General features: G+C 34.5%; 1 protein-coding gene across 1 annotated transcript in view; it reads right to left on the bottom strand.

Moving 5' to 3' along the window:
- The window catches only part of LOC308652000 (solute carrier organic anion transporter family member 4C1-like), a gene marked incomplete at both ends in the record, with an annotated part of 46,736 nt that extends 26,765 nt beyond the window's left edge, over nt 1–19,971 (bottom strand). The window contains 4 exon segments of the mRNA XM_081299660.1: nt 16,662–16,763; nt 16,766–16,915; nt 19,633–19,779; nt 19,782–19,971. Of these exon segments, the coding sequence (XP_081155786.1) occupies nt 16,662–16,763; nt 16,766–16,915; nt 19,633–19,779; nt 19,782–19,971 (589 nt within the window).
- Nucleotides 19,972–20,598: the final 627 nt, after the last annotated feature.

Below are 20,598 nucleotides of genomic sequence, written 5' to 3'. Positions count from 1 at the left end.
TGCCAAATATTCTAGGTAAAAATGAAAGGAAATAGAAAGACTAAGACTTAGGAGAAGGGAAGGCCAATTGCTTCTCTCATCTTGATCCTATAAAAGATCAAAGATGGTCCTATTCATTACTTGAAAGGATTAAAGTGAAACAAATAATTTTAATTGGAAAATATGGGTCAAAGTAAAATTATGATTTCAGTGAGACTGACAGGATTATTAAACTCTAGAGAAAGACATGATGTTCGGAAAGATAAGAAAGGTGAAATATCTGGGCACAACAGCACACACCTGAGATACCAGTGACTCAGGAGGTCAAGGCAGGAGGATTATAAGTTTGAGGCCAGTCTCAGAACTTAGCAAGCTCTAAAAAACTTAGCAAGAACCTGTCTCAAAATAAAAAATTAAAAGAACTGGGAATGCACCTCAGTGGCAAAGTGGTATTGCCCCTGGATTCAATCTCTAGTACCACCATCTTCCCTTCCCACAAAAAAGTTAAGCATATGCTAAATCTAAAAGGAATATGATTTAAAAACCAACCAAGTAAGTGTGGAATTGATATTAGAAATCAGTTAAGTAAGAAATGTTTTCTTTAAAAATTGTAGTGCCAAAATTACCCCCAACATCTAAGAGAAATTATGACTGTACAGGCAGGAAACAGTCTGAAAGGACTCCTCCTTGGCATTCAAGGCGGATGATCTCCATGTGCTCTCCTCAAATGTAGCCAAAGATGGTTAAAAAAAAAAAAAAGACCCAGAGAAGAATGATGAAGCTGTTAACTGGGGGAATACTCATAACACCTTGAATTCACAATTTCTACAAAACAGTGACTCTGGTTTTTCTTCTTCTTTCAACTACCAGAAGGAAACAGAATGCTAATTGTAAATAAAAAAAGTCAAAAAGGATGTTTGTTTTCTTTTTAATGTGTATTGCTAAAGGAATATAGCTAGGAGAAAAGTGGGTTAAAGATACTTGAAAGACAGTAGTTGAGGTGTACACCAAATCCAATCTAGAATAAAGAAAGTGGTAGCATACAATGGGAAAATGCTAAAAATGTCCATTGTTTTGCTACATGAGATAAAGAAACAAGGATGAAGAGAATAAAATCAAAGAGTTTTATGTCCAATCACCATTATTATCTCATCAATTTGTTCAATAAACTTCTTGAACTATGTAGCTTTCCTGTGAAAATTTACTGATGCATTCATGAAAGTTGTCAAAATCTGAAAACACATTCCATTTTTTAGCAATACATAACTGTCATCTTTTAAAATATCAACTACAATTTCTTTTAGAGTGACCAAATATTGATAATTACTTTATTCCATTTATAGCTATACATACTATATTAGATAGAAAATAAACAAAGTGATAACTAACTCTTTCTTCCAGTCTAGTCAAGGTGGAAGCAAAAGGTTTCAAGAGAAATTATGATTTTTTGGGGGGGGCTGGGGATGTGGCTGAAGCTGTAGCGCACTCGCCTGGCATGCGTGCGGCCCGGGTTCGTTCCTCAGCACCACATACAAACAAAGATGTTGTGTCCGCCAATAACTAACTAACTAAATAAAGAAAGAAAGAAAAAAAGAAAGAAAAAAATTATGATTTTCTCTAGCAATGAAAAGTTCACAGTTTTTATCTAAAGGGTATCTAAGTATTTTTTGGACCTCTAATATATTCATTTCAATATATTTATTTAGCACCTACTTTATATACCATCCCAATGCATGGGAAATATAGCAATGAACAAGACCAATCTACTTTCTGGTCCCACTGAACTCATTGTTTCATAAAGGTAGTTTAAATTTTAGGCAGATGGCATACTCCAGAGACACTATATTTGTTTTCTAACATAGGAAAGTAGCACTGCACAGCTCCAAAAAACAGCAGGCACTTAGACCAGAGAATGCAAACTATGACCCATGGATCTATTCCAGCTCACTGAATCTTTTGTAAATAAGAATTAATTGAAACACAACTGTGCCCATTTATTTCTGGGTTGCTATGTCTGCTTTCATACTATAAAACAAAACAGTAAATTGCAATGAGACCGTATCATTGTAAAACAAAAATATTTACTACCTTGCACTTTACAGAAATTTTTTCTGATCTCTTAGACTACAATATAATTGTTCAGATATTATCAATTTTCTCATAAAATTCTTTGTTTTACTCCTCAGTCTCCATATGTACTAATTTTTGTTTTTTTACTGTATAAAGACTGAAACAAATACAATGGAGAAGAGTATAATGAACTCCCTTGAAGCCAACCATCAACTTCAACAACTATCAATCCATGATGCATCTTTTTTTAAATCTTTTGCCCCAATTTCATTTCTTACTTGTTGGTATGTAATTTTGCAATAAACCTAAACATCATATTATTCACCCTTAAAATTTTATTATGTGATAGGCTGCATTATTATCCAAAAGTTGTTTTCTGTTCGTCTAGGAAAAAGATTAGACTCCGCTGCCCCACTGGCATTAGGATTCCTTCACCTAGCTAGCATTTAAAATATGAGTTGCTTTACCCACTGACAGGTGAGTGCCAGGAAAGTACTTCAATCCAGGACAATTGCTTCGACAACCTGAAACTGTTTAGTCATCTTTTTTCCCCCACAACCTGCAGTATGTAAATAGTGGCTGCTCAATTTACCTGAATCTTCAGAAGATGGCTTAGAGATTAGCTGTGGCTGACTTGTAAAAAACACAGTTAATACAAGACCCACAAGACTTCTGTAAGCTCTTGAGATCTTGGTGTTATTTGTTACTAACACATAACCAAATCTATCTAGACTATAGGTCAAATGTCCCTCACTTAGCCACTCAACAAGTATATTCTGAGTGATGATATTTTCCCCAAAATTATGCAGAATGCTAGCAATGCAATGATAAATAGAAGACAGAGAGGATTTCTCTGAGAAGAGGGCATAGATGTGAATTTTTTTTAAGAGAGAGTGAGAGAGGGGGGGAGAGAGAGAGAGAGAGAGAGAGAGAGAGAGAGAGAATTTTTAATATTTATTTTTTAGTTCTCGGTGGACACAACATCTTTGTTGGTATGTGGGGCTGAGGATCGAACCCGGGCCGCACGCATGCCAGGCGAGCGTGCTACCGCTTGAGCCACATCCCCAGCCCCGTGTTTTTCTTTATTCCTACTCTACGTATAACTAAAAGTCCAGAGCAATATGCACTTGTGTTGGTATATGTGTGTGCATGTGTGTGTGTTTGTGTGTGTGTTTATATGTGACTGAAGCTGAAGAGAAGACAGACCAGCATGTGATAATTGGTTACTCAAGAAACAACACTATAGTGAGTTCCTGAGGTTTTATTTTTGCCTTATGTATGCCACTGTTGGAGCTAAATGTCAAAAGGTGAAGACAGGGAAAAAAAAAAAAGGCCACAAAAATACCTGATTATTCTAACAAAAGATAAGGAAAGACATAGTCTGCCATGGAAGAAATCTCTGGACAATAACCACTCTAGTCAAATACCACAGCAAAAAAGCTATAGTTGCATGCACACCCACACCGGCAATACACAAAAAGAAGCTACAACAAGGTGCCCAGATCACCCCTCCAGGCTGGTGCCAGAAAGCTGAGAACAGATATAGGGTTTGATCTCCACTGAGAGGTAATAAGCCCCACCCTGGCCAGTGAGTCTTCAGCAGTAGCCTGCATTTCCTTCTTCCTGTATCAATAAGGCATTCCTTTCCCTTTCTGATTAGGTGATGTAAGAAGAAGGCTAGTGAAGCCAGGACTTTCAGAAGAGCCCAGTGGGAATTAGGCCATATGTCTCCTTCGGGGGGTCAAAGACATCATGAGGACAAGTATAGGGAGTCACTCATCTCCCTCTCCGACAGAATGGAATCATTGATGTTCTGGGGGAGATCCAGAACTGCCACTACTACTCGACAACAACAAGGAGGCTGTTTCCATCTTGGGTACTACTTGAGGCTAACAGTAGAACTTTGACTTCTTTGTAATCTGGGCTCACCCACCTCCACCTCCAAGCCATCAGGGAGCACAGCTATTGCAGAAGTTTTAAATAAGGTCCTGAGCTGAATAATATCAAGTAAGGCTATGATAACTTATGTACATAGAATCCATACCTAGAGCAAACACTCAAGAAGCTAAACAAAGAAAGGTACTTAAAACATAGATAAACAAAATCGAATTCTAAAAATTGTTCAAGTATCCCACAGGAAGGCAGGAAGCATAAAATAGAGAAATAAAGAAGAGAGAGAACCAAACACTTTGTGTTTACAAAGTGAAATATAAAAGTGTAGACTTAAATGTTAATACTTATATTGCACCTAACTGGTCTGAATATAATTGAAAGGCAGACTTTGGCAGGGTAGCAGAAAAAAATAACCCAAACAGGTGCTATCTCCAAGAATTTCACTTCAAGATGATGTGGGTAGGTTCAAATTTATCCAAATGTTATTCAAACATTAATCAAAATAAATTCAGAATAGCTATATTAATATTAGAACAAAACTGACTTCAAAGCAAAGAAATTTACCAGACATACAGAAAAACTGAATGAGAAAACAGTCAATCTACCAGGAAGACATACGAATCCTGAATACATATTCACCAACAAAAGAGCTATAAAACATGAAGAGTAAACAGATGAAATGAAACGATAAACAGCAAAACCCACAATTATACTTATTAATTATTATATTATATACTTATTATTATGTTATATATCAATATAATATATTAATATACTAATATCTATAATATAATATATCATATATTATTATATATTATAATAATTGTTATATTATTAATAATGTTAATAATATTAATTAGTTAATATTAATATTGATATTAATAATGATGTTATAATTATAATATTTATTATATATAATCTAATATTATATTAGTATATATACTAATTAATTATTATTTATACTTATTAATTATTATACTTATTAATTATTTCAACACCTCTAAAAACAATTCATAGATCAACTATTTAGAAAATTAGCAAGGATATACGATGACTTAACAACTTCAATTACCAAAAGCATCTAATTGACATTTATAAAATATTCCACCAAACAAAGAATATACTTTCTTGTGTAGTGCCTAGAGAACACACAGCAAGATAAACCATACTGTGGACCATAAGGTAAACCTCACTAAAATTAAAAGAACTAATATCTTAGGTAATATGCATTCTGACTTCAACAAATACCAATTAAAAGAAGACAGAAAAATCTCCAAATTTTGAAAACTATTAAACAACAAACTTTCAAACAATCCATGAACCAAAGAGGAAATATACAGCATTAAGTACATTAAATAGAATGAAAATGAAAATGTAATACATCACAATGATAGGAAAAAGCTAAAGCAATGCTTAGAGGAATATTCATAGTAATAGAATGCACACATTAAGGCAAGTGCAGTTGTGCACACTTGCAATCCCAGAGACTTGGGAAGCTGAGGCAGGAGATAGCAAATTCAAAGCCAGTCTCAGCAACTTATGACATCCTAAGCAACTTAGCAAGATACTGTCACAAAATAAAAAATAAAAAGTGATGAGGGTTGGGCTCAGTGTTAATGTGCCCCTGGGTTCCATCCCTAATACAAAAAATAAAATAAAATAAAATAAATGTGTGCATTAGAAAAAAGGAAAACTCTCAAATTGATAGTCAAAGCTTCCACATCAGCCAACTAAAGAAGTCTCAGGAAAAAAAAAAAAAAGTGTGTGTGTGTGTGTGTAGGGGGAGCCTAAAACAAGTAGAAGAAAAAAAAATAGCAAATCAATGAATTGAAAACAGTAATGAAAACTAAATTTGTTCTTTGAAAAACTGAATTAAATTGAGTACATCTAACAAGAGACTGACAAAGAATAAAACTGAGTAGACAAATATTATCAATACCAGGAGGAGAAAAAAAAAAAAAACCAAAGGATTCACAATAGACACTACAGCCAAAAAAGGGGATGCTAGGAAGAGCTATATTTGAATATCCCCATAACCATTATGGAAATTGAAAATTTAGGGCAGAGGGGATTGAAATTTTAATTGAAAAATTTCCAAAACTGAAATTGATGGCCCAAATAGTTTCACTTGGGGAATTCTAACAAACATATACAGAATAATTAAAGTTAATTCTAGATAATTTATTCCCAAATAAAGGGACACTTCTCAATTCATCATATGAAGCCAGTAATTACCTGAAACAAAAATCAAATAATGACAGGACTAAAAAGACATACTAATGTAATTTACAAGTGCAAATACAAAAATTCTTTTTTTTTTTTAAAGAGAGAGTGAGAGAGGAGAGAGAGAGAGGGGGGGAGAATTTTTAATATTTATTTTTTAGTTCTCGGCGGACACAACATCTTTGTTGGTATGTGGTGCTGAGGATTGAACCCGGGCCGCACGCATGCCAGGCGAGCGTGCTACCGCTTGAGCCACATCCCCAGCCCACAAAAATTCTTAACAAAATATCACCAAATAGAATGAACTAATGTCAGAAGTATAAACCATTGAAAAGTGAGGTTTATTCTGGAATGCAGGGCTGTCTCAATAATCAAAAATTTCACATACACACACAAAAAAAAATTGTACTCCATTACCTCCGAAGATAAAAAAGTAATAATCATGTGATCATATCAATTGATGCCAAAGAATTTGTAAAATTCAACAATGATTTATGATTAACAATTCTCTGGGAAAAAAATAATAGAGTGTAATTATATAAGCTTGATAAAATTGATTTATTAAAAGAAGTGCAGCAAAAGTTAAAAGTTTTTCCCCCTAAGATAAAGAACAAGGTCAGAATGTTCACTTTTTCGACCCTTATTCAAAATAATACTGGAAGTTCTATTGTGTTTAATGAAGAAAAAATAAATAAAATTAATGGTATACAGAATTTAAAGGAAGAAATAAAATTTCCAGTTTGCATAAAACATGATATACTCAATATTATTTTAAAATTTTCCTGGAAATAAAAAAAAATTAAGTAGTGAAGTAATTTTGAAAAACATGAATAAATTTGGAAGAATAAATTCATTTTGAGAATTATTATATGGCCACGTCAATAAAGACTATGATATTGGTGGAACACAGATCAACAGAACAGCATAGAGATCCTAGAAATAGATTCTTAGAAATAGGCCCAACTGATTTTTTATAAAACTAAAAATCAATTCAACATTGGAAGAATTTCATATTTTAAATATGGTACTGGAGCAATTGGGACACCTATAGGCAAAAAAAAAAAAATGAAACTTGATCTAAACCTCACATCTTATATACAAATTAGCTCAAAATGTTTCATAGAATTAACATAAATGTAACATAGACTAGGAAAAAAAATTTAAAGCAGTAGGACATAATCTTTGGAATCTAGGGCTAGGCAAATGGCTCTTGGGCTTGACAACAAAGAATAACCCATAAAAGGAAAAATAGATAAAGAGGATGTCTTCAGATTTAAAACTCTGCTCTGTGAAAGACCCTTTTATGGGAATTAAATGACAGGCCATAAAACTGATGAAAATATTTGCAAAGATATAGTACTTAGAATACATACATAACACTCAAAACTAAACAGGAAAAAAAAAGAAGAAGAAAAATCTGGTTAGAAAATGGAAAAAAATATGAACAGACATTTCACCAGATGGCAAATTCACATAGGCAAAAAATGCTCAGTATCCTTAGCCACTAGGGAAATGTAAATTAAAACACAAGAGATTTCAGTATACACCTATCAAAACAGCTAAAATAAAAACAAAATAATGACAACACCAAAAAAGGGCGGCAAGGATGCAGATAAACCTGACCACTCACACATGTTGCTGAGAGAAACATAAAATGGTACAGACATTCTGGAAATCAGTTTGGCAATTTTCCAAAAAACTAAGCACATAACTATCATACAACCCAGCAATTTTACTTCTGGTTTTCTATTCCAGAAAAATGAAAACTATTTTCATACAAAAGTTTGTACACAAATGTCCATGGCTTTATTTGTAATAACTAAAATCTGGAAACGGTTCAGATAACAAGTGGTGAGACAAATCATGGAATATCCATGCCTTATAACACTAATCAAGAATAGGAAAGAATGAACACTTGATAAACACAGCAACCCAATAAATATTCAGAGAATTATTCTGAACAGAAAAGGCAAACTCTAAAAGGCTGCATACTGTTCAATTACAAAATGGAGAAAAAAAATCTTTAAACATAAAATGTTTATCAAGTATGTATCATGTTTATCACACACTATTAATAAAAAGTGTTAAATGTAAATATTCAAGAATACTTAAAAAGCAAAACAAAATGCTATATAGTAATAAAAATGCTAACAATTTGCTAAATATTATATTAACCTAATCCCCAAATAGTTTTCCCTGAGAAAAGAATAACAATGTATAGATTTTTTTCTCTTTCTACTTCTTAATATTATTCAAATTATCATCAATGACCCATAGAACATCTTTAACCACAAATACATAATGTACTAAAAAAAAGTAGATTCAACTAAATAAAGTATCTAAAAATGAAATAATATAAAAGCATGAAGAACCTTATCTCCATCTTAATACAAAATGATGTCTAACATACTAGAAGCAAAAAAGTAGATTTCCATATGTTCTTTGCTTCCTTAAAAATAAATTTTAAATATATGTGTAAATGTGATGTAAAGATGTTTGAATATGCATAAATATTAAACTGTATGGATGTGAGGGTATGCATGTTTGTTAATTATTATGTAATTAAATTTCATTGTGACTATTATTGAAAATACATGTATACATGTATGCATTTTAAAAAGGAACAGTGTTAACAGTGGGTAATCCAGGTTGTATTATCTGAGAAACACTTATTCCCTTTCTTACTATATTTTTGTTTGTGTTTTTCTATTTTCTGAGTTTTTTTTTTCTTTTTCTTTTTCTTTTTTGTACCAGAGATTGAACTCAGTGGCACTTAAGCACTGAGCCACATCCCCAGCCCTTTTTGCATTTTATTTAGAGACAGATGTCACTGAGTTGCTTAGGGCCTCCCTAAACAGCTGAGCCTGGCTTTAAAGTAGCCATCATCCTGCCTCAGCCTCCTGAGCTGCTGGGATTACAGGCATGCGCCACCAAGCCCAGCTATCTTCTGAGTATTTTACAAGATATGTATCATGATTAAAATAAAAAATAAAAATAAAATTTAAAAAAGATATTTATAGCTTCATATCTCATGAGAATAAAATCCTGGAAATAAATATAATTAAAATCCTTTCTCCTGGCTTACTTTGAAAGTGTTTGGCTAGACTTTGAAAATACATCAAGACCAAGTGGCACCTACAAAAAAACAAATATACTCTATGGAAAGATTTGCTTATTTATATTACTTTGAAACTACCACTGATAGTTACTGAAAAGGAAACAAAAAATTTAATTATCAGGATCATCATTATTATTCATTGCTACAATGTACTGAGAACTTTCCAGACAATGGGCATGTCCTTTACAAAACATATGTCTAATTTCCATAAGGCAGGATCACATAGTTCTAACACACAAACTCATTTCTACCTGACCCTAATATAAGTGCTATATTGTTTATTTTCATTAAATATATTGTGTAATACTAGCATTAAAATAAAATAGAAAAAATACATTAAAACTTGCAATGGCTAATTTGTGCATTTTTTAAGAACAATGACTAAGAAAATAGAATTTCCTTTTTAATTTTTTTGCCACAAACCACATTTTTACCAATCTTTCTGAGGAAGCTACAAGAAAAAAAATGTTTCATCATTCTCCTATACATTTTTTCTAACTGACACAACTATGCCTATGGCCTATTTAAATATTCTGTCAGAAAGTTTTAAGTTTATATGTGAGATAATTATGGGCCATCAAAAATCCCACATTTTTGCATTACCTTATAAGCACTTTTAGAGAAATCAATTTTTTAGCAAGTAATTATGACAAAAACCAAAAGCAGAAAATCAAAGTGCTTTGCTCTTTCAAAATATGCTTCTAATTTTAGGGTTTTTTACACATTGCAAATTTTTCAGATCCCAAATCTCACATATAATGGTCATTTTTAGCCACTAATTCTTGCCTCTTTGATCACTAAACACAAATTGTAATTCAATGGTGAGAGAGAGACAGAAAAACAGACAGAGATAGAAAACAAAGAAATGTCTCATTATTCTTTGGCCAAGTTTTAGAAAATGTGGGCTGCTATCAAAACTGTCTTTCCCTGACATTGTATTCTTCTTGTATATTCTTATATACAAGAATATATATTTGTATTAAAGTATATTCTTGTCCTCTGTGGAAGAGCAAGTCATTAAGCTCCTAATATGTCTCTATCAAAGGGATCCACTCATTTATTTTATATTTGATAACTCAACAAACATTTTCTTTTTTGGGGGGTGGAGGGGGGGTGTTTACCAGAGATTGAACTCAAGGGCACTTGACCACTGGGCCACATCCCAGACCATTTTTGTATTTTATTTTTATTTTTATTTAGAGACAGGGTCTCACTGAGATCCTCCTGCCTCAGCCTCCCGAGTCACTGGGAGGTATGCACCACCACACCCATCTCAACAAACATTTCTTGAACACCTCCTCTACCTCACATGCTGTTCTAGATGCTGGCTGTGAAGAAGATTCTAAATTCAACAGGGCATCTTTAACAAACACATACTTGACCTAAAACAGCATAGAGCAGATTTTCCCAAAGCATGTTCACTGAAACACCTGGAAGAGGGAAGTTAACAATTAAGGATAGAAAGCAGGACACGGGGCAATCATTGTAATAGAGTCCCTTGCTCAGTAAGTTCTGAACTCTACATAGCAAACTGCATTATACAGTGATGCAGCAAAGACACCTGAATAACTTTCTTTATTTCCCAAACTCTTCAACCATGGAACATATTTTTAACACACATTTAATATCTCTAGAAATTACTGTGCACATCATGGCTTGGGAAACACTGGGACTTTTTTCTCTTGTTGAAGGCCATGCATTTTTTAAACCTCTACCTGCCAGCAAATTATAGTTTATGAGCAGAAGTAGTTCTGAGTTTGTATTAACATCTCAATGACAAGTCAGACTTATTTTTCTCTGCAGGCTTCTTCTCCTTCAGAAGTTTGGTCATTTGAATTTCAACAAAACTGGCAATGTTAGAGGACCTAGTATTTCATGATGGTTGTGAAACTCCTATTTTAAAGGAAGATATAAAGCAATAATCTTGAGATGAAAAGAAACCTTTCTCTCTGGTTCTACAATTGAAAGTGTCATAAAATATTCAGACCTAAATTGGAATGTATTTCCCACACTGAACTAAGATAAACTGGGTATTTTTTTTTTAAGATCAAGTCCTGAGTCTTACTATAGACTTACTGAATCAGGATCTCCAAAAGGCAGCATTAAGCATGTATAGAAATCATCTAGGATAATTCAGATCATCTAAGAAGTTAGGGGAAGACTGGAGATCCTCTTCTATGAAAAATCATGTTAGCTGCATCCAGAACATCAACTATCTCTAAAAAAGTTACTTTAATCCTTTTATTTTATGTATTAAAGTTAAATTTGAATGATTTGTTTTATTAAGAAATCACTTCTCCTTTTACCTTTATTCATTTTCATTATAATACAATTGAAATATAAGAAAAATAAAAGTGATTTCCATAAAGGAAGAAATAGTAAAAGAGGGAAGAATACTCCAAGACCAACCAAAATTAAAGCATGCTGTATTGAATTAGTGATTGAGAAATTCTAAGGTTCTTTGCTCTAGGTCTTCTCCAATCTGGGCAGGCATTCCGTATTTAAATATAAACAAATTAGGAAAAAAACTTTTGAGAATACAAGACAAAAGAGAAAGTATGTAGAAATTAAGTTCAATTCTGAGTCTCACTTGAATAAAAATTTTTCTAGCACAACTTTTGAAGTAGTTATTCAGCATAACCAAAGTCCTTTATACAGAACTCTCTCAAAAAATGCCAGTTATAAAGATTTAGCATTTTACTTCTGTAACAAATTGAAACTTTTATCATTGAAGCTTACATTTTGCAGGGAGAGAAGGGAAGGGGATGGAAAATAGAAACAATACAACTTAGGAAAAAAATTGATCAAGAAGAAGCACTTTGTTGGGTTTAGTAATCACTTTTCACCAATTCCTTGCTATTGAAAAATGACCTCCCTCCCTGAGTCGCAAAGAGACAAAAAGATTATTTTTCTTAGCATTATAAAAACACTGATCCAAAAGGAATTAAAGTATACTTCGATGAAAAAAATGTTATGTAACAAAGATTTATTTATTAAATGTTAAATATGTAAAAATTATACTACTGTTATTTTAAAAGTGAATGTCAATACCCATTGGAAGTAAAAAGATTTTTTTTTAAAAAGCATCAAATATGACATGTGAAAATGTTTTGACACTACTTATTTTCAGGGTAACATGTACAAAAGTTAGCCCTAGAAATATTTGTTCCTTTTAATTTTAATACTTCCTCTTTTTTGTATCCAATAACAACCAAAACTTCCCTTTGATAAATTTTATCATCTCGACTCAAAGTTAGACAATTATCTCTAGCCCTTATGTCTCCATAAAAGCTTCCCTTAAAAAACTTTCCCCCAAACCCACTTTATTTTTTTACAAAACAATAAAACATTCAAGCTGTTTTCAAATACACCTTTCTACCTTTTGATAACTCTTAACCTCCTTTTGTTATTTTCACACCTGTAGAAATTATACATGCTTATCAAATTTCACACTTTGTTTTCTTCCTCTAACTACAGTGCATTACTTTAATCTCCTCTTATAGAGATCATCTTGTCCAAAGCGAACCCTGACTTTTATTTCTCTCAAGTTCAAAAAAACATTAGCTACAAAAAAATGCACACAAGCATATGTTAATTTCCTCAGGGTTTGTTTCTAATTAAACTACATATATGATTTCAAATGAAAAATTTATTTCTTAATAGTATGCTCTTTTTTATATTATAGGTCATTATGTTTTGTTATGCTACTTAAAAAGGTTGTACATTCCCTTCCTTCTAATTCATTTACAGGAAGCTTTCAATTCATTTGTTTTCCTCTTCACACTTAAGTACCCAGTTTTCTACTCTACTCTCCTTACAGTTACAAAAATAATTCAGATTTTTGGTTATAGTTTCCCATTGTTGCGAAAGTGTATTATTGTACTTGAGAAGACAAGTTTTGATGCTTTAAAAAAATGTAGACCATCATACTTGAATTTAGACACTAAATTATTTAAATTCATGAAAATATTGAGTTCATTCAATATAGCTAATAACCTACCATAGTAATAAGTACAAACATTTGAAAAATATTAAACAAAACATAATTAGAGTGCTTGTCTAGTATGTGCAAGCCTCTGGATTCCATCTACAGTACTGGAGAGAAAAAAGAAAAACAAAAAACATAAGTACTAGAATTAGTTTTATCTGGTATTAACCAGGCATAAAATCACTATGAAGTAACTTTTTCATGAAAGTCCTAAAATATGTCCTACATTTCTACATTGTAAAAAAAAGATATTTATTATTTTTAATATTCCTTCCATTTCTAAGTATCTGGGTTCTTTTAGATGTGCAATGTAATCTTAGTCCTGAATTCTATATCTACTATAGTGTAAACACCAACACCTACACCTACAAACACACACGTATACACCCACCATGATAATATTTGTGTTAAGGAGAAACTTCAAGAAAAAAAATTAAAGTGGGTGCAGTGGTGCAAGACTGTAATCCCAGCACCTGGGGAGGCTGAGACAGGAGGATCGAAAATTCAAAGCCAGCCTCAGCAACAGCAAGGCACTAGGTTACTCAGTGAGACCCTGTGTCTAAATAAAATACAAAATGGGGCTGGAGATGTGACTTAGTGGTTGAGTACCTCTGAGTTCAATCCCTCTCTGATACCAGAAAAAAAAATAGCAGATAGGCATATTCATATGTTGATAGTTGAAAAAGGAACTGACATCCCTTCCCAAACATCATCTATCAAAAATTAGAATGAAGAAGCCCTTCAGATTCAATGTTTGCACTTCTAGAAACTAAGCCTAATGAATAACTTGCATATTTAGATTAATATGTTGAGAAAATGTATTCCAACACTGGATATATAATATACAGTTCATACTTAACAAGTCCAGACCCAAATTCTTTTTCTTTTGTTTTTGTGCAATGCTAGGGATTGAACTGAGGGCCTTGGGCATGCAAGGCAAGCACTCTACCAACTGAGCGATATCCCCAGTTGGCCAAACCCAAATTCTTTATTTCTACTCCCCACAATTTTGCCCCTAGTCTTCAACATTCTGCTATTTTGTCCCAATTGGTCACGCCAAATATAAAGGAGCCAGTATTCATTCTTCCTTAAGAATAAATCCTTTTCCTCTAAAATATACTGTCAGTCATCCAGTGATCTCTACCACTACCACCCTGAACTGCAGAAAAAAACTCTCAAAGTGATTTCAAAGAAGATCAATGTGCTTCCCTCTGTAAACCTCATCCATGACTTTGCACTGCATTTCAAGAAAAATTTAAACGCCACCCTGGTATCTATCTGCCTCTTCAAGTTCATCTCATGCTACATTCTTCCCTGCTGCTCTCAGGTCAGCCCAAACTGACAATTCCTAAAATCAGCCAGTCTTAGAGCTTTTCTCCAATATGGAAAGCATTTTCAAGCTGGCCCTCCTTATCCAGTTATTATTACAATAGCCTTCTCTGCCCACCTATTTACCTGTTTGTATACTATGACGTCATACCATGTGTCCCCTCTGTCTCTAACTTCAGTCTCCAGATACCTTGCTTATTCATTGTATATTTCTTCCCACTAGTACATAAAATCCAGATGGCATGGAACTGTTTTACTGCTGTTATCTCAGCACCATGTACAGCCCATATCAACAAATATGTGTTGTATGATGGCAGAACGACATAAGGCCAACCTGAATTTTTCTATTTCAATGATCTATTAAATCTGATCTACTATGATAATGAAAAATGCCCACGTGGTCAACAAGAATTTGGTGAAAACCTGATTAGTACACAATAATGTACTAAAAATTTATGATCTGGCTTCAGTGATCTTCTTAGCTTCATCTCCCAACCCCACCCCATCCCGACCCCCACCCCCACCACACACCTTAACTTGTTGCCATTTCCCTTCAGGAAACATAAATTGTCCAGATTGGCTGTAATTCCAGGTGTGTGTGTGTCAAGAGACAATACTGAGACTGCTGAAGACAGATCAAACTTTGTACGGGAAGAAGTTTTTATGTTTAGTTTAGAAAATCAGAGACTTTGTGCAAAGTTTATTTTAAGAACTGGAAGGGAGCTGATTAACTAGAAGAGTAAAGACCTAGACACAGCACAGAGGTAACCACCTAAATGCCATAAACACAAAAACATTTTGCTATCATGCAATCAGTATCATGTGTTCCTGTGTGGCAGATCAAGCTTTAGATATCTCCTTACCATTGAGATTTTGAAAGGTGTTATACTACAGCCTGTGCTACAATGCGGGCCCAGTTCCTGAAACTGCCCCCAGTGAAATTATGTCAAATTTGCCTACTGAAATTTGGTCCCATCTTAGATAATGACTAGAATCTATATAAGTACTTTTTCCACTGATAACACATTCTCCTTATCTTTCTTATTCATTTTAAAACACTCCCTATTCATCTGCTTGTATATTCTATTTTTACTTTAAAATGAAGTCTGCTTACCTATTAAGTGCACTTTTTAAATCATAGCATATTTTATACTTTGTTATTAAGAACACGTTGCTATTTGTTATCATAATTGGGAAATGTGTCTTGGGAGCAATTAACATTTTTAATTTTTTAATTCTAACAAGCAAATATAAATATTTTAACTTTCAAAAATAACACCTATAGTTCAGCAGTTTCCAATTCTCCTTGTATTCTAAGACTTGTCCTCACTTACCTAATCCCTGAAGGTCTCTAAATTTGTAACCATCTGATTTTATTCCTCATAATTTTAATGTTTGCTATTAAATGTCCCAGAAAGGACATAAAAATGCTAACTTGAACTTTCATTAGCACATTCCTCCAGTTCTACCATAATTGTTTTTCCATTTAAAAAAAATGATTCTTTGGGAAAAAAATTGAAATAATTAAATTTCCTTTCTGTGCCTGTGAAGAAGGTATATCACCTAACTGAAGCAACCCTGTAGGTTGCCCGGAAGTTATGTCTCTAAACTGGAGCACAAAGAGCTAGTTTCAGTTCTTAGGAAGAGTCCTGCTCCTGTTAATGTTACCTCTCTTTGTCTCAAATCAGGAATCAACATGTTCCAGGCACAGAGCTGTAAGCACTGCAAATAATAGCAGAGAAGGAAAAACTAGAGATTACAGAACCCCAGTGAGATCACAACACCTGCAGACAAACAGAACACTTGTTTTGAGGAGGATTGCATGTATATAGGTAATGAGAATCAAAGGATTAAAAACTCAGAGAACTACTGAAATGACAAGTAATGTACAATCTGTCTCTGTAATTTTCTACCTTATACAATTCACATGATGAAGTATGCAGTAAGCTCTGGAAAAGACTTAACCTTTTCCCCTCCGTAGAAGTGAATTACAAGAGTCAATGATCTGGTGTTGTACTACTTTCTGAAATCAAAACAAACAAAAACACAACAGAAACTTACCTTCATAAATGGACCCCAGTTGATATCCACCACTAAAAAACTGTGGCAAGGAAAATACAAGTGCCCCCAGTCCTATCATAAAGGATGCAAATACAAGCCTTGTCCTCTTTCACCAAAGAATGATACAAATAATGACAATAAACAGAAGGCAATATCGTAGCTTGATGATATCAGGCCAGTCAGGGAACTCTTCATCTCATAGCACTTCTCAATAGTGGATATGCTGATATTTACTAGGCCATTTACAACAACACCTAAAAAAGAGAAAAGGAAATTTAAGTGGATTACTCTAAGTTTACTACATAGGATATGATTATTAACACAATCTACTAAAAAGTTTGGCTTTTTTGTTGTTTTTAAAGTGTCAATTTTAAAGTTCTCAAAGTTTCAAAGATAGGCAACCTGAACATACTTCCTCGAAAATCAGTTTGCCTTTTAAATTGTTTACTTGTGAATTTTCAGGTGCCCAACAAAACTGATGCTTGCCACATACTAAACTGCAGTTAATTGGCCTTAATTCATTTTCCTTTAAGTGATAAATAAAAGTCAGACTTATAGAGTCCCATGAAGTCGGTTTGCCAGTTGTCAAGTGTTCTGTACTTAAAAAGACCTAAGAGTACAGAGTGTACAAGTGACCCTAAAGGCCTTAAAGTAATGCTCAATTGCTTCCTGAGCCCTAACATACTTATCTATCACAACAGCTCACCTTGAGTTTTAAGAAGAGGAAATTAAGCTCTCAAACCTTTTTTTATTTTTTTCTAAAACTTATATGGATATTGAAGATATCATTTAAAAGGTTATAGCAAAAAAAAAAATGAGTTGAGTTTTATTTCAACCACTAGCATTCTAAATCATATGCACTGTAGAAAAAAAAAAAAAGAATTTCCTCTGCTTATTATAAATATAATGAAGGACTACAAGATAAACAAAGATTGGAAAACCCAACTTTGACTGATTTAAGTGTCCTGCCCAGGTATAGATGAAATTTACAAGAGTTTAAACATTAGCATAAATTGAAAATTTTAACTAGTTATGTATTTTAGTTAAGTATCAAGAACTGTTTTCATTATTAATTAATACAATGAGTTTACACATGGCAAAATCTTTAGCATCTCTTTAAATGTTTCTGTATCAAGACTTTAATTAAAAATTATTTTAAGAAAATTGAAATTGCAGCTTTCAAATGTGTTAATATGGTTTTTACTCTTATGCCAGTTTAATAAGACTTTAACAATTTCTGAGATTTCAAGATAAAATATCTGAAGTACCTAGGAAAGGACATTTTATAAGAAAATATCTGATAATTTGAAAATCCCCCCACCTAAAAATCAACTTCCCACACCTCTCATACTGATTAAATATCTGTCATTAGAAATCTTTAGGGAACAACTTCTCTTTGAAAATAAATTGGAATTTCCTCTGGAAGGACTACACTTTAATCCTATGAATTCCTAAGTGAAATCTATGCTATGCAAATTCCAAGAACACTGCTTTTAAAAACACTTCCATGAAATACCACACACATTTCTTTCTATCGTAAATGCATGGAGATAGGAAGCACATTAGGAAGTTAAGTGCTAAGAAAAATCCTGTTTGTCTTTGAGAAATGCAGAGTTAAATAATTTCTTCAAATTTTGTTTTCCCTCCCAATTAAACATCTATTAATATTTGACAGAAATGGTCTTCCCAAGGATTATGGCAATGATGTTTTCCATCATTGAAACTTAAACTGAAACATGAATTAATTTATTGGATCACATTCATCCCAGATTATGCTTCTTAAATTGGTGATTTCTCGGTACATGAATTTTCAGGCTAAAACAAACATTTTTCTAAGTGCACCAATTATATTTTATAATAATTTAAAACAAGATTATATATTAAGTATAAATGACATATTCTAGAATAATTTAGAAATTTCACAATAAATTTTAAGTAAAAAAACAAGGTAAGTTTCGAGTTTTTGAATTTTACATTCCTTTGACACAAAGACATTTCACAATCACTAACTCTTGACAAGTAAGTTGAGTCAATAATGGAAGGAGACCTGAGGGGAGGACAAGAAACTAAGCTTCAATGTGTCCTTCAGTCTACTCCACTTTACACACCCATACACTGCTCCCCAGGAGTCACCTTAGGATAAAGTCCCACTTAGATCATTCCTTGCATTATGAGCTACACCTACTCCTCTCACCTTCTCTATGCTTTCTTTCAAGGAAGTCATTCACCTTCCACCATCTCTCTCTCTCTTCTCTTCTAAACTCGCTGAGATTGCATATTCCTGAGGACCTAAATCTGGACTTAATCTGTAACTCCCAAGAAAACCAAAATGAAATTCCTGGAACAAAACAGATCCTGGATAATTCCTGTGTCTGAATGGCTAGGAAAGCTTCACCCTTCCACAAGGCCTGAAGCCTTTGCTAATGTACTCACTGGAATGCAATTGTGTCCACAGCCCCTATCTAAATATACTCACAAAATGTGAATGCTTGTATCTAATCTATACTACAGATTTTAAATTTATTTCCTTTTCGAAGGGACCTATTTTCATTTACAAATTTATTAATCCAGATGGAGAAATAATGGAAAATAATCCCTTTAATAAAGAACTCTGAAAAAATAGGCTTTTTAAAGTAGAATGGATTACCCCCGGGGTTATATCATTCCCAGAGGTCCTTCTAATCTTCCCTGGAGGGATCCAATCAGCTTAACCAAGGAAAAGCACAAAATAGTAAAATCTTGTATAGCAAGTTTTTAAATGTTGCAATAAAGTAGAAGCTAAAATGTAGAAGGTTGAACCTGGTAGGCTGTCGTCGGTGATGGCTCCAACAAATTCCAAGCCCACCTCGCCTCGCACAGCGCGTCAGCGGCGCGGGGATCCCTGCACCTGCCCTCTTCTCCCTGAAACCTCGCCGCGTCTAGCTAGCTCTCCACCGGACTGACGCCCCCTTGAGAGAACTCTTGACTTTACCTTGATTGAGGGCCAACAGGCAGTAGTGAATCAGAAACCCTTGTGGCGTGTTGCAGCGCTGGAGACACTGGGGATGCAAGTTGCTCCATCCGCAAGGCCCCTCCTCAAACTCCGACTGTGGTCCGGGGCGCTCTTCGAAGCCGGGGCAGTTGATGAAGGCAGAGGAGGTTCCCATGACCTGTGGGACTCCGGAGACTCCTGTGGCTGAGAACCCTCCCTCTGGGTGTCGGAGGATAAAGCAGAGACTTCCACCTGGGAGGGCGACGCAGACAAGCGATGCGGGGTGTCTGGGCTGGAAGGAATGAAAGCCGGGTTCTCAATGCCTTTGGTTCCCTTCATTGTCGTGAACTGTTCTCCGGACTCCAGTGCCTCGGAGCAGCAAAACGCTAGGTTCCTTTCTGGCTCCTCCCCTGGACAGGTGACAGCGCCCCCGTGCGGAAAAGCGTCCCACCTCCCGGCCCTCCCACCTCTGGCTGTCTCGCAGCCACAGTCATCCGGACCCTCCCCCAGAAGCTCACCGCTGCCTGGAGCTTGGAATGCAGTCACCAGACTGCATGATAAGTGGGTGGCGCTAGGCTGCGCCATACCTGTCACCTCTGGTGTCAGGATAGGGCTTATAGGAAACCGCAGCGTAGGCACGCGATCCCGCCTGCTCCAGGTGAGAAGTGCGAGCCGCCCTACCCTAAGTCCCAGGCCCTTGGGGTTCTTTCTTGGTGCCCAGGGACAGGGAACAAATAAGGTTTCTGGGAGTCTGTGGCCAAAAACTCCCCCTGGGTGCTGATATGAAAGCTGTAAACAGAGTTGCATCAGAAGATCTTTCAAGAAAATATCTTGCGGTTTTCTTCCTTTGCTACTTACCAAAGCAAGAATCCTGGACTCCAAGAATCAAACAGCCACACGTATAATTTTGGATTCCATGAACATCGTGATAAAACTTTTACCTGTCATCTTCCTCAGAAAGCATAC

The sequence above is a fragment of the Spermophilus citellus genome (assembly GCF_964194105.1).
Source record: "Spermophilus citellus genome assembly, chromosome: 1".
Lineage (NCBI taxonomy): Eukaryota > Metazoa > Chordata > Mammalia > Rodentia > Sciuridae > Spermophilus > Spermophilus citellus.
This window is presented reverse-complemented; position numbering and strand designations above follow the sequence as displayed.